We start from the raw sequence: 12,934 nt of genomic DNA on the forward strand, positions 1-12,934 counted from the left end.
ATTACTGCTCCCTATAGATAGTAGTTTTGGTTGTAACTGATTTTTTTGTAGTTGTAAATAAAACAAAGATTATTGGACTATGTTTTACAGTCTTTCTACTTCATTTCATGTTTAATTTAACATGTTACTTGTGTCTTTGTAATTATTTGTGAAATTTACTATCAATTGATTAGTAAAAATTGTTTCATCACCAATTTTTTGGTGTATATGGACTACTAGGTATGGACAGTGGCGCAAAAACGGGGTATGCAGTATATGCTGTGCATATAGGGGCACCAAACAGAGGGGGGCGCCATTTTGCCGAAATCATTCTGTGATAAAATGTTGCAAATAATAAAAAGCTTAGTTGTTAAAAATAATGTAATGAAACATTTTTATTTAACAGTTTTTAGCATTTTTAATTAGTTCGAAACGTTTAATAAACTGAGTACATATCAACTGCTCACCCTTCGACACATTACTGGTGCAGAAACGCTCTGGGGCGCAGAACAGAAAAGACAAAGGGGAAAAAGAACAATGCATTAAAATAAGGACAGCAATATCCAAGTTAACTAACAGAAATTGGTAAGCTTACTCTATAAAGTCATGCAACATTTAACGTTATTGCCTAAGAGGGCAAAGTGATTAACGTTAATATAAGATCATTTCTGAGTATCTCTCAAAAAATAAAAAAGTCACGATGTTTGTGAATTGGCATTTGATTTACATTTGAAAGGAACTGAGAAGATTATTAACAAGGATATAAAAAAAATGCCGTTTTGAATTAAAAATAGGACATTTGTGATTCAAGTAGATCCAATGAGTTTTTTTAAAACTCTTGCTACTTCATACTTGGTATAAAACAATGCTGATCTTTGACATGAAGTGATTTTTAAATGTTATAATAGTGATTTTATAATGTCTAAATATAAATCCAAAATCAAAACATGTGAAAAGCGCTATATTACGGTATGGAAATGGTAAATTATCCTCTGATGTCATCTAGTGGTCATAGTGGGAATATCATGACATTCATTTCAATAGTTTTTGTATTTCTACCAGGTGGCAGAAATCTTCCACTTAAGCATGGCAAATTTTCCATGAATTATCTCTATAAGTAAAAATGGAAAAAAGCCATCAGGAGTTAAAAGGGATGTTATACAACACACTTTTCATTTTTCTTTTTTTTCCCCATATAGTGAAAATGGTGGAGGGGATTTGAACCTTTGTCACTTTTTTCACCCCTGATGAGTCTGTATCCTTCCATGCCCAAGCTAGTTAATGGTATTTTGGTCATTGAAGAAAGTTTTCTGCGGGAGTTAGTGTTAGGGGCTAGAATACAGGGGGGGCCAACACTGATCTTGCATACCCCTCAGCAAATGTGCAGTTGCGCCCCTGGGTATAGTTGAAACAGTATGCAATAAAATGTGTTACTTAAATTGTACATAGTGCACATCGCTTTACTTGCTCTGGATTCTGACAGGATTCTCAATGATGCTATTGAGAGATTTAAACACAACTAGCACAAAAGGCAGAAAACCATCAATGATGTTTGAGGAAGCTACACTAAATTTATTAATAAGCAATAATATGTAAACCTTTGAAAAGGATAAAAGAGTGTGCAATTTTAGTTATGATGTCATGTGCAATATATAAATATAGGTTGTACAAATATGTAAATCAAAATACTATTTTAATATTTCAATAATATAAAATAAAATAATATTTTACAGATTTTGCAAGGGGTATGTAAAAGTATGTAAATGTGTAGTAGTAGTTGTAGTGCATGTATGTATGTATATATATATATATATACATACATCAATATATATATACATACATATACAGTTTTCAATTAAAACAGATTATTGGAGTACATTTTACAAGAAAATACTGTTTCAGTTTTCTACTTTGAAACTTCATGTTAAGTCAGTGTTACTTGGCATTTCTTTATAATTAATTTTGAAATTGTCTAGCAATTTCTGAGTGAAAACTGTTTCTGCACTTTTTTTCCCCCAGTGTATTTTGTAGTGCAAAGGACACTTCTCCAATCCTGCTCACAAAATCAAATTTGACTCAGTGGCATAGATTTCAACAAAACTCTTTATTTCACTTATATAGTTTATAAAATCAGCTTGCCTGCTTTGATGCCAACATAAAAGGTATGTGGGACATTTGTTTGTCTGTGTATGTGTGTTCCAGAGAGAGCAAAGAGAGAAAAGCTAAAAGAAAAAAGCTCGAGAAGATTGTGTTTCTGTGTTTTGATCAGCTTTGTGTGTGTATATACTGTATATATGTGTGAGTGTGTGTAAGTGAATATAGGAGTGCTGATAAGGCAACATGCAGTCTTCAGTTTTTTTGTGGCTTCAAAAAAAAGAACAGACTGCTATGTTTGATAGCTTTGTCCTAGTTACCTACAGCAGACACAAGCCTGGGGTGGATCTGAACACACCGTTGAGTGACAGGACAAGGGCGGGGTTTGGGTCGCCATGACGGCAAGGCTAAATGAAGATGAAGACGTCATCTTATTGGTAAAGATCTACACTTTAGCATTCCCTTGAGTCAGCACAGCACAGTGCTACAGAACAGACCAATAACAAACTTTGCAATGGTGCTTTAGTATTGCTTTAACATTGCGGGCATCACAAATTCATGATCGCACACTGACTTAACATGCATTGCAACAAAATCAGGACAAAACAGGATGTGTTTGAAGATTTGATCTCTTTCTATAACATTCAAAGGCTCCTTGTCCTAGCAGCCGAAGGATTCAACACCCTTTTTCAACGCAAACCTCATTCAAGCCCAAATCTCATGTGTACAAGCTAATGAAGAAATGCAAGTCTAGCACAGCTACATCAAAACGGATAATCGTGTATCTATGTATACAGTATGCGTTCACATTTTGTGAATAAACATATTTGTTCGTACTCTAACAAATCACATGGTAAGTCTATTGGTCAAGCACACAGTAACTCCATTCTGCACACATACTGAACTAAAGGAATGTAATATATCTCTTAATGTACACACAACTTATTGTGTACATTGCAGCATTCTCAAGACTAAATAAATTGAAACATGGCTATGATCTCACAAAGATCCAGACACACATTGCTACATGCCCTGATGAAATGAGATGTATTGCTTTTCTTACATTACTGGTCATGCAGGTTTCTTTTTTTTTTTCTTTCAGCCATGCTCCTAAAAGACCACTTCAACCTCTGATATCAGCCACTGGGCTTCACGGTTCCTGTCCATGTATGAGTGTTTGTGTGTGTTTTAGATGAGGTGTGGACAGGTTAAGGAATGACAATAACACTAAAGAACAGCATGACGACACCACAGATGGAGAGGTGGGGAAGCGTCACACATCTAACGGCTACAGGGCTCAGGGAAAGTCTTTTTCAACTTGGTTTTCCATACAGTCACAAAAAATATCAGTAACATCTGGGGTCTGGAAGGGGTGAGGCTTTGGAGCAGAAACTCAGAGGTGGAGAGTCAGAGGGAAGAGAGGGGACTGTTTCAGCTTCAGGCCTCTGGACTAATAACCCTGATGAACAGAAAGAACACCGATTAAGTAATTTTATATATGGTGTAATACTGGTATTCTTATCTACACAGATGCAGATGCTTTGGACACGTTCCATGAAGAGAGTTCGCAATAAAGTCATTATTTTTTCAGGAAATAGTCAGTGAAAGTAAGTGCTTAACCTTAACTGTCAGGATTGCAGGTCAAATTAAAAAATTTAAATCGGCATGCAAACACGGCCGGCACCTTGATATCAATTTAACGTCAAATATTGGTCAAGACTTGATAAAGATGCTGTAACATCATTTTAAATTCGGTTTGCATGGCAATTTCTTCCACTGGTAATTGGCTGAAAATAGGAAGTTAATCCCACACTGAAATTGGTTTAATGTATATGTAGGCTATATGTTTGATGTTCAATTTACATCAAATCAACGTCATGTTAAGCTTTTGATGTCAGTTTGATTTGCATATTATTACCTGTTTTTTGACGTCAATGTTGATGTCTTTTCAACATCAACTGCCCACGGGGGGGACACATAACTTCTAATTTTCTAGCAATAAACTATTTGTTTTATATATAATAATATATAGTACAGAATCTTATAAATCTTATAATTATATATTTAAATAATAATAAATAATTAATATACTACTGTTGAAAATTTGGGGTCATTAGGATTTTATTTAATTTTTTTAAAGAAATTCATACTTTTATTTAGTATGAATACCTTAAATTGAAAAAAGTGAAAGTAAAGACATTTGTATTGTTACAGAAGTTTTTAAATATTGTTATTCAAAGAATCAAAGACTCACGAAAAAAATGTATCACAGTTGCAGTTTTCGACATTGATAATAACAAGAAATGTTAATATGGTAAACAGTAATATATTATATTATTTAACAATATGTGACCCAGGACCACAAAACCAGTCAAAAGGGTCCATTTTTTTTTTTTTTGAAATTGGGATTTATACATCTGAAAGCTGGATAAATAAGCTTTCCACTGATGTATGGTTTGTTAGGATAGGACAATATATGGCTGAGATACAACTATTTGAAAATCTGGAATCTGAGGGTGCAAAAATCTAAATATCGAGAAAATCGCCTTTAAAGTTGTCCAAAAGAAGTCCTTAGCAATGCATATTACCAATCAAAAATTAAGTTTTGATATATTTACGGAAGGACATTTACAAAATATTTTCATGGAACATGATCTTTACTTAATATCCTAATGATTTTTGGCATAAAAGAAAAATGGATAATTTTGACCCATACAATGTATTGTTGGATATTGCTACAAATATACCTGTGCGACTTAAGACTGGTTTTGTGGTCCAGGGTCACATATTACTGTTTTGAACAGAATTATATACATGGGGAGAAGTTTAATGTGTTTCTTTTATGGTATGCAACATGCTACTTTTTTGTTGTTGTTACAAATTCATTCATTAACATATCTAATAGGTTTTTTTAATTACAAAAATATGAGATTTGTCTCTCCAATGCTTTAAAAATGAAAAAACAAATAAATAATGGGAGACCAAAGTGAAGGGTTTTCATAGAAAGTGCTTTTTCTCTGTTCTCACCTCTCCACCGTCTCCTTCCATGCCGCCCCCATGAGAGAAGTCACCCTGTGAAATACAGACACCATTAAAATCCAAGATACAGCTGCTTTCTGCTTTTAGATCCATCTGGCATTCATATATTCAGCAGTAAATCTCCATATGGAGTGCAACAACAGCTTTTGTCATGTTAAACAGCCATACTAAATAATATCCATGCAGGGATGCAGCACAGCCACAGGCCTCTCAGACACTGCCTGTGCAGAGGGACAATGTCTGTTGACTGCTGTCTCTGCAGAGATGGAGGGAGGGACGGAGGGAGGGATGTAAACGATGGCCATGGAGTTCCTGTGGAAGGTGAATGCAGCTGGCAGGCACATCTTCTGTCTCTGTCTCTGCCTCTGTTTGTTCGGTCTCTGCTGAGCTGTTCAGCTGAGTCACTGTCAGGTCCAGACACTCTGTCCTCCTCCAAGGACTTTCTGCCTCACAACAGTCTTAGTCTACTCTCTTTCTTCTTTACATCCCCCACAAAATCTTTTCTTACAGCTCTCAAAATCAACATAAAATGCCGTTTGCAACCAATTTTACTTTCATAATCTAACGTATTTCAAAGTTAAACAGGCTATTCAACAAAATGTTGCAATCTGTAATGTGCCAAAAAGGAAAGTTGTTTCAAGTAATAAGTGCTTACATTTTCATGAGAGATTCTGAAGACAAACATCTTATGTATTTTAAGTAACGCTCTGAAGGCCAAACTTTGGTCCTAGATAAGCCATCTTTCCTATATATGCACAATGTCCAAACATTAAAAAAATTAATATTATTGATTTTTTTTTAAAGACCATCATTCAACAGTATTTTCAAGAGGAGCATCAGCAAGTAGCAAGAATATCGCACAGGGAAAACAAAAGCATGCATCCACGAGCAGTTAGAAATGCAGAATGCAATGGCACACTGCCATTAGTAAGCTGTCTGAGGATGTGAAAGTGTAACTGTTTAGCATCATTTACTTGATGAATCATACTATTTTATTGCATCTGTACTGTCCTGCCAGAATGAAGATGAGTAATTATCACAATAGAGTTCCCAGGTTGTTAGTTGATGCATTTGGAATGAAAGACTGGTAAATATGAAGACAGATCTGTCATTTGCTTGTCATTCAAGTCACTCACATGTGTTAAGGGAAGATTTGCCTCTCTTGATTATGGTATTAGTGTATCAATTTAGTTTTGTTATTAAAGATCACTGCAGTTCATTCAGTACATCAGTGCCAGTGTTGTTACTAAAACTAAAACTATTAAACTATTAATAATATTTAATTAAAATGAAGCTGAACTAAAACAAAATAGAAGTACTAGATGAAAATCTCAAACTTAAAAAACTTAAAAATTAGAAATGTTGCCTTGGCAACTAACTGATATAAAATAAGTTGTAGTAATTACTAAAACTAAAATGAAAAAAAAAGAAAGAAAGCTAAATAAAAATATTTAAAAGAAATGACAAAAACACATAAAAACTTACTAAAACAAACTAAAATTAAAATGAAAACAAAATCAAACATATTCATAAATAATACTAAAATAACACTGATCTGCTGCCTTCCCAATTCTGTGCAGAATGACTCCAAAGGGGATTGAATGAAGGTAACTGAACTCTGCTGTTATATGGATGGTTGCGTACATTCGCCCCATCAGTGTGGTGTGATACAGCAGTCAGCTAAAGTTAAAGCTCAGTCTCAAATGCAGCATCGAGTATATATATGCCACATTCACAGGCTACTAGCACTTCTCTCTACAAACCAAATCAACCATTCCAAACCCAATTTAATAAGCACCTCATATAAAGCCTCATCCTGTTAACAGCACAATTGTAAACAGGGAAAAACAAAACAGAATGTGTTAGACACAAAATACCAGTATTTATACAGTATATGTAGTTTAGTGCAGTATTATTAAACAAAACTGTGTTTTAAAGTTAAATAGATGTCGAGTTTGTGGTTATGCCAGATTAGACATAGATCCCTTAGGCTTGTCTTAAGTAATTTAAAGGTGTTTTAAAATGCAATACACAAGAAAGATTGAATAAAAGACAATATGTTAATTAAAAGATGTGAATTTGATTTGATTTTGGAGAAAGGGTGACATCTAGTGCTGGTTGAGAAGAGCATAAACGGGCAGTCACTTACCGGGTTGACTAGGCCGGTTGTTGCAGCAACATTCTCCAGTCCCTCTACTGTCTTCTGTCCAACTTCATTAGTGCTGCCTACCGCTGTTTCACCGACAATATTCGCCTGGTCGGTGGTCCTCTGGGCAACTGTGAAGGTCGATATTACAGAGAGTTAATGTAAATGACTTCTCAATTCTCAGTTTCTATTCTCTCAAGATGCACACATATTTATTTCTCACCTGTGTTTACGCCTGACACCATTCCCTCCTTTGTCTTGTTGCCTGAAACAAACATGAAATGTTCTTCAGAAATTGCGGATTGGTACAAAAACACCAAATAAAAGTTCCATATAAATAGAGGCAAAGCCATCCTAGTTATGGCTATTCTATGTCAACATGTGAAATATGCAGTTTTTACATTGATATGGACATAACAATAGACAATGTTTTAGAACAGCATGCATTTTTTAAGATTGCTGGATAGTTCATAGAGTAGATAGGTGTCAATCTACTATACATTATAATGACAAGTGAAAACAGAATAAAAAATATGTGAAACAGATTGAACATTAACAACATACAACAGATTTTCAACAATATGCAACATACCTGAGACACTGAGACAAAAACAGTAATATTGTGAAATATTATTATTATAATATTACAATATTATTACAATTTAAAATATATATTTTAAAATGTAATTTATTCCCGTGATGGCAAAGCTGAATTCAGTAATCATTACTGCAGTCTAAAGTGTCTTACAATCCTTCAGAAATCATTCTATTATGCTTTTTTTGTGCTCAAGAAACATTTTGTGTCACGAGTTCGCACTTACATATAATTGGATTGAGCAAATAGTGAGTATATTTGGCGTGCTGTCCTAAGGGAGGGCTCCGAGCTCGGAAAATAGCCCGAACCCAGAGAACTACCCCAATCCCTAGTATGAGATGAGAATAGTTTAATAGTGAGGAGCTGGGGTGGAGGAGGGATGCTGGAAAACTGTCATGGGACAGAGGTAAGTTGGCTGTATATATATATATATATATATATATACGTATTGTGCTAGTTAAGCTGATTAACTAAACGAGTTCCACCTGTGCCGAAATGGTTGATTATCTGATCGTGCTCCTCCCGAGCCTTGTTAATAAAACAACATTTAATTATAAACGTTAAAAATGATAATATTGTGGAAACCCTGATAAATTTTTTTTTCAGGATTCTTTAATGAAAAATGGTTTGATTTTTTTTTTTACTATGTAAAAAGTCTTTACTGTCAGTTTTTAAACAATTTAATATCTTTGCTAAATAACATTATTTAATAAAAGAAGAAAAAAGAAAAAACACTGACCCCAAATGGTAGTAATTGTCATATTTAGACCGTTTTTGTAAAATATCAGGAGTTAAAGGGGTCCTATTATGCTCTTTTACAAAGTCTTGATTTTGTTTTGGGGGTGTACTAGATTCTAGTGCAGCGCATTCGTCGATATTTGTGATATCACAAATCCCGGAAAGTATGCGTTGTAGTCCAAACGAGTCGTTCCTTGTAGTTTTTGAAAAGTGATTTCTGTTAAATAAAATATCTCCTTTTGAAGTGGACTTTGAGCTTTGTAACTTTGCAGATCTTTTTTATGCTCAAACAGCAACATTACAGACTAACTAAAGTTGAAAAAGTGAAAACGCATAATAGGACCCCTTTAAGTCTTGATATCAATCTAATGTCATTATTTAAACCTGTTTATGTCTCTATTCACAGACAGAAATTCCAGCACCACTTCAAAGCAGATAAGATACCAAATGCTTCATTAACAGGCAATGACACTACGCTTCAAAGAGTTTGTCTGTCAGTCTTACAAATACCCTCAATATCATTCTCTTACATACTGTATATTAGAGCCTTGCTGTCATCAAGCATTTAAAAATTCATCACATAGATAGTGTAATATTTAAATGCAAACTGCTTTCATATTACTCTGTCTTTCATTTATACTTATACATTAGTCTGTCCATCTCTGTTCTTAGAGTTCTCTTCTCTCACTCTCTTTCTTTATGTGAAAGCTCAGTTTTCAGTAGATTCTGCATGGCTGAGCACATCTGCTCTCCTGCGTTCTTTCTGTATGTGCCTTAAGGGAGATCTCTTTATTTCATGGCAAAGTCTATCTGCACTGTTTGCTTTTCAAACTGACTTTTTCATATCAGTTTGCTGGATGAATTTGAGCTGCTTGTAGATAAAGCGTTTGCTCCAGCAGTTGAGGAGATCTCTACTGTGTCATACAACCATGATGACGACACTGCATCTTCAGCCATGAATAATGAAAGGCCATTCATAGTAGGCTACCAAATGCAGTAGCTTTCTCTCTCCCAAATGGAGAATAAGTAACCTGCCTTCGTAACAATCAACCTGAGTATTGAATTCACGCCCTGGTGCACATAATGCCATTTAAGCACTCTGAAACCCCCTGACAATACATGCACTAGAGTGAGAGCAGATTTGCAGGCCTGTGACCTCTGCACAGGTGACCTTGGTGGAGAAGTGCTTATAAAGATTACATCACACCCAAATGCACGCTGGGTTGATTGTTGATCTGATTGGATTAGGTAAGATTACAACTGTCAGGTTATAGGTGATGACAATGACATCAAGGACAGAAAGTTTCAAGTGTTTTCTTGAACACTCTATGGTGTATAGCTCATTTTGAGATGCATTCCATCCAGGTGGGAATGCAATGAATACTACATAGTCATGGTTTTGCGTTGAATTGTGTTTGTAGTTTGTATTTTCTACCTCTGTCATGTTCTCTACGCCATCTGTTCATTTCTGTGCTGATGAGCATAAGCAGATGCTATGGGGCTGCAAGCCTATGACATAACACGAGCACTGCACCTCATTTCTCCATCTCTCTCTCGCTGTCTATGGTGGCGTAGAGGGATGGTGAGGGTTAGTCATCACAGTCCACTCACAACCAGGCAAATCCTGCTGCATCGGCACACACGTATGGAGATGGGGAGAGCAGAGAGGGAGGGAGTAAATGCTGCAGTGCTCAGCTGATCCGCTCTATATGCCCCTGCTTACTTTCTCTCTAATACACATGCACATTAACAACATTTTATAGTGCGTGCAGGACAATATTGTGTCTAGACGGTTAGTTGATGAAGTTGGAATTATTATATTGTATTGGACAGGTACATAACAGGAAAATAACTTATTCTCACACACATGAATGCATGCAGGAAATGTGTCAAAAAGGGTAAAAAAGCAAATCTTTGCCTGAAAATGGCATTTCTGCAGCATTGTAGTGCACAATGCATTTTTATGCATTAATAATAAATTATTAACAGCACCATTTTTGTTACAAATTACTACTTGTTACATTGTTAATAGTATGTATAATTAGCATGTTGGACTTTATTGAATTAAATAGAAAAAAAAATATGTGCAAGACAGTGTATCATAATGTATTATTATGATAATAATACACCTGAAATATTAGTGCACACTGATCTTGTCATTGTTTTTATGAGCTTTTACTTTGTCCCGTTCAGGTCTGCAATACCATAAAACTCTCTCTTTCACCACACCCCAGGTTTCGTTCCCTGCACCATTTTTGCAGCATTTTTTATCAATCGTGAATCTCACATTCGCAGCTGCTTCCATGTACACTCTCACAGCTCCTCAGCAGACTGGAGCACAAACTCACTGAGACCCTCCTCTCCTCCACACACACACACACACACACACACACACACACATACATACACATACTAATGGAAGGCAGACTCATCCATCACATCTGCATTAAACCTATTGGAAATAATTACAGAGACCTTTATAGAACACATCTATTATTATCACTGTCAATGCTGCATTATTTTATTATTTTACCCTTTGTGGGACACACACACACACACACACACACACACACACACACACACACAATATCTGCAAATATCTGCACTTACCCACATACATGACCCCTTCTTTGGTCCTGAGAGCTGCCTCTTCAACTCCAGCTTTAGTTTTCTCAGCGGCGGCCACCACTCCTTCCTTGGCCATGGAGAATCCCTTCATTAGAACATCCATCCTGGACGTTGAGTTTGACGTTGGTGATCTGCAGACGGTCTGGGCCTGGCAGGGTTTGCAAGGGCTGACGGTGTCTGTCTATATGCTGAAAGTTTCAAATGACAGGAAAGAGGAATACAGAGAGATTCTGTTCCGGGACAGACGGATGCACGGGCACTCTGGACGGAGAGCACACACACACACAGCAGACACGCACTGCCTCTCACAGCAATGTCGAACAGACTGATTACTTATTACGCTCTAGCCAACAGTGCATTAAAACCAGATGCTTTTTACAATTATTGCCATCCCCTTGAACCTTGGGGACATGCGTCCTGCCTCAAAGCCTGGTTGTTTATTTCTTTATTTTTGGGGGAATTTATTTGAGTGTATAAGCATTCTTATCTGTCCAATGGAAATAACACGTTACCATTAACACAGTAAATGAAGAAAATTACCAGAAAAATATATTAAACAGTAAAAATATATTTGTGTAATATATATATATATATTACATATAGCCTATATTATAATATAATGTGACATCTTTGTAATATATCTGTCCCTAATTTGTATCTAATATAATATTTTTATGTTTTATATATAAAGTATACTGTAGTTAATGCAATGTGATATACATTTGATATACAGAAGAGGCAGCCGAACAGAAGAGGACAGCAGCTTGTAAGTGGTTTGCTTCTTTTCTCAATAGATTTTAACGCGGTTGTCGTTGCTAGGAACATAGACATAATAAATACCTAGACGCCTCATTGGCCGCTCGACCCAATAGTATCCAGCTGCAGACCCGCAGCAGTTACAAAACCGCAGCCACAGAACCGGAAGTGAGGGGCGGGGCTTATGTTCTTAACAGAGCAGCGCCACCTAGCGTAATTTGCTTTTATTTCACAAGAAACGTCATACTTTATTGTATGCTTGCATCGTATAACGATATATTAAACATTTTAAAACATTAATCGTGTGTAATATAATTGTATATAGTCATTCTTTTCATTGTATTACACAAGTTATTTCCTGTTAATGATATTAAAAATAATGCTAGGGACTCATGGCCATTTTATATTAAATATACTTTAATCACAAGAATCATGCATTTTTCTAAATGAAAACTAAAACATTTCAATGAAAAACTAAACGCACAAAACACAAACAGTTTATCAACTGAACAATTCACCATTAGGCCTATTCTGCCATGACAATCCTGCATAAATGAAAATGAAAACGTACAAAACGAACAACTCCCTCTTGGGCACATTTTGTCATGACAATATTGCATTAATTCTAAATTAAGATGTATCAAATGAACAATTTACTCTAAGGCCCATTTTGTCAAGACATTCCTGCAAAAATAGCTCCATGTCATCCCTGAACACAAAATTAAATGTGAAGGGCACTCTGGAAGCTTCAGTTTGTTCATGGAGATTGTTGAGGGCCTTTTCCTTCTCCTCTTCACTCATTATAAAAACCAGGTCACCACAACATATGCATTAGCTGTCCACACATCCATTCCCTGCAACATAACATATCCATGTAAGACTATACACAAGCTAGACAACTGTGTGTCTCTGGCTATTTGAGATCTGCATCTTTACAAATACTTACTCGTTTCTTAGCC

General features: G+C 35.7%; 1 protein-coding gene and 1 long non-coding RNA gene across 3 annotated transcripts; one reads left to right on the forward strand and one right to left on the reverse strand.

Annotated features, from left to right (window-relative positions):
* The first annotated feature begins 2,070 nt into the window (after positions 1 to 2,070).
* On the forward strand, positions 2,071 to 3,247 carry LOC107700128 (uncharacterized). Its single transcript, XR_001635522.1, has 2 exons — positions 2,071 to 2,156; positions 2,249 to 3,247. It is a non-coding gene; the product is annotated as an uncharacterized LOC107700128 (long non-coding RNA).
* sncgb (synuclein, gamma b (breast cancer-specific protein 1)) lies at positions 3,162 to 11,488 on the reverse strand. 2 transcript variants are annotated; one of them, XM_016501663.1, is made up of 6 exons: positions 11,202 to 11,488; positions 7,482 to 7,523; positions 7,262 to 7,389; positions 6,911 to 6,928; positions 5,101 to 5,145; positions 3,162 to 3,532 (listed from the first exon to the last, which is right to left on the reverse strand). In XM_016501663.1, exons 1-6 carry the CDS (start codon positions 11,320 to 11,322, stop codon positions 3,524 to 3,526), a joined length of 363 nt encoding a protein of 120 aa, XP_016357149.1. In that variant the 5' UTR covers positions 11,323 to 11,488; the 3' UTR covers positions 3,162 to 3,523. The 2 variants fall into 2 exon arrangements, with proteins under 2 accessions (XP_016357149.1, XP_016357150.1); XM_016501664.1 differs by lacking the exon at positions 6,911 to 6,928.
* Between the last annotated feature and the right edge of the window lie 1,446 nt (positions 11,489 to 12,934).

The sequence above is a fragment of the Sinocyclocheilus anshuiensis genome, unplaced genomic scaffold (assembly GCF_001515605.1).
Source record: "Sinocyclocheilus anshuiensis isolate Anshui unplaced genomic scaffold, SAMN03320099.WGS_v1.1 scaffold1135, whole genome shotgun sequence".
NCBI classification, from domain to species: domain Eukaryota; kingdom Metazoa; phylum Chordata; class Actinopteri; order Cypriniformes; family Cyprinidae; genus Sinocyclocheilus; species Sinocyclocheilus anshuiensis.

Excerpts from the sequence above, each read along its gene's own strand:
- sncgb (XM_016501663.1), bottom strand. The coding sequence starts at position 11,322 with ATGGATGTTCTAATGAAGGGATTCTCCATGGCCAAGGAAGGAGTGGTG. Across the intron at positions 7,524-11,201 it reads AGAAGGGGTCATGTATGTGG|GCAACAAGACAAAGGAGGGA; the intron begins GTAAGTGCAGAT and ends TGTTTGTTTCAG. Across the intron at positions 7,390-7,481 it reads GGTGTCAGGCGTAAACACAG|TTGCCCAGAGGACCACCGAC; the intron begins GTGAGAAATAAA and ends CGACCTTCACAG.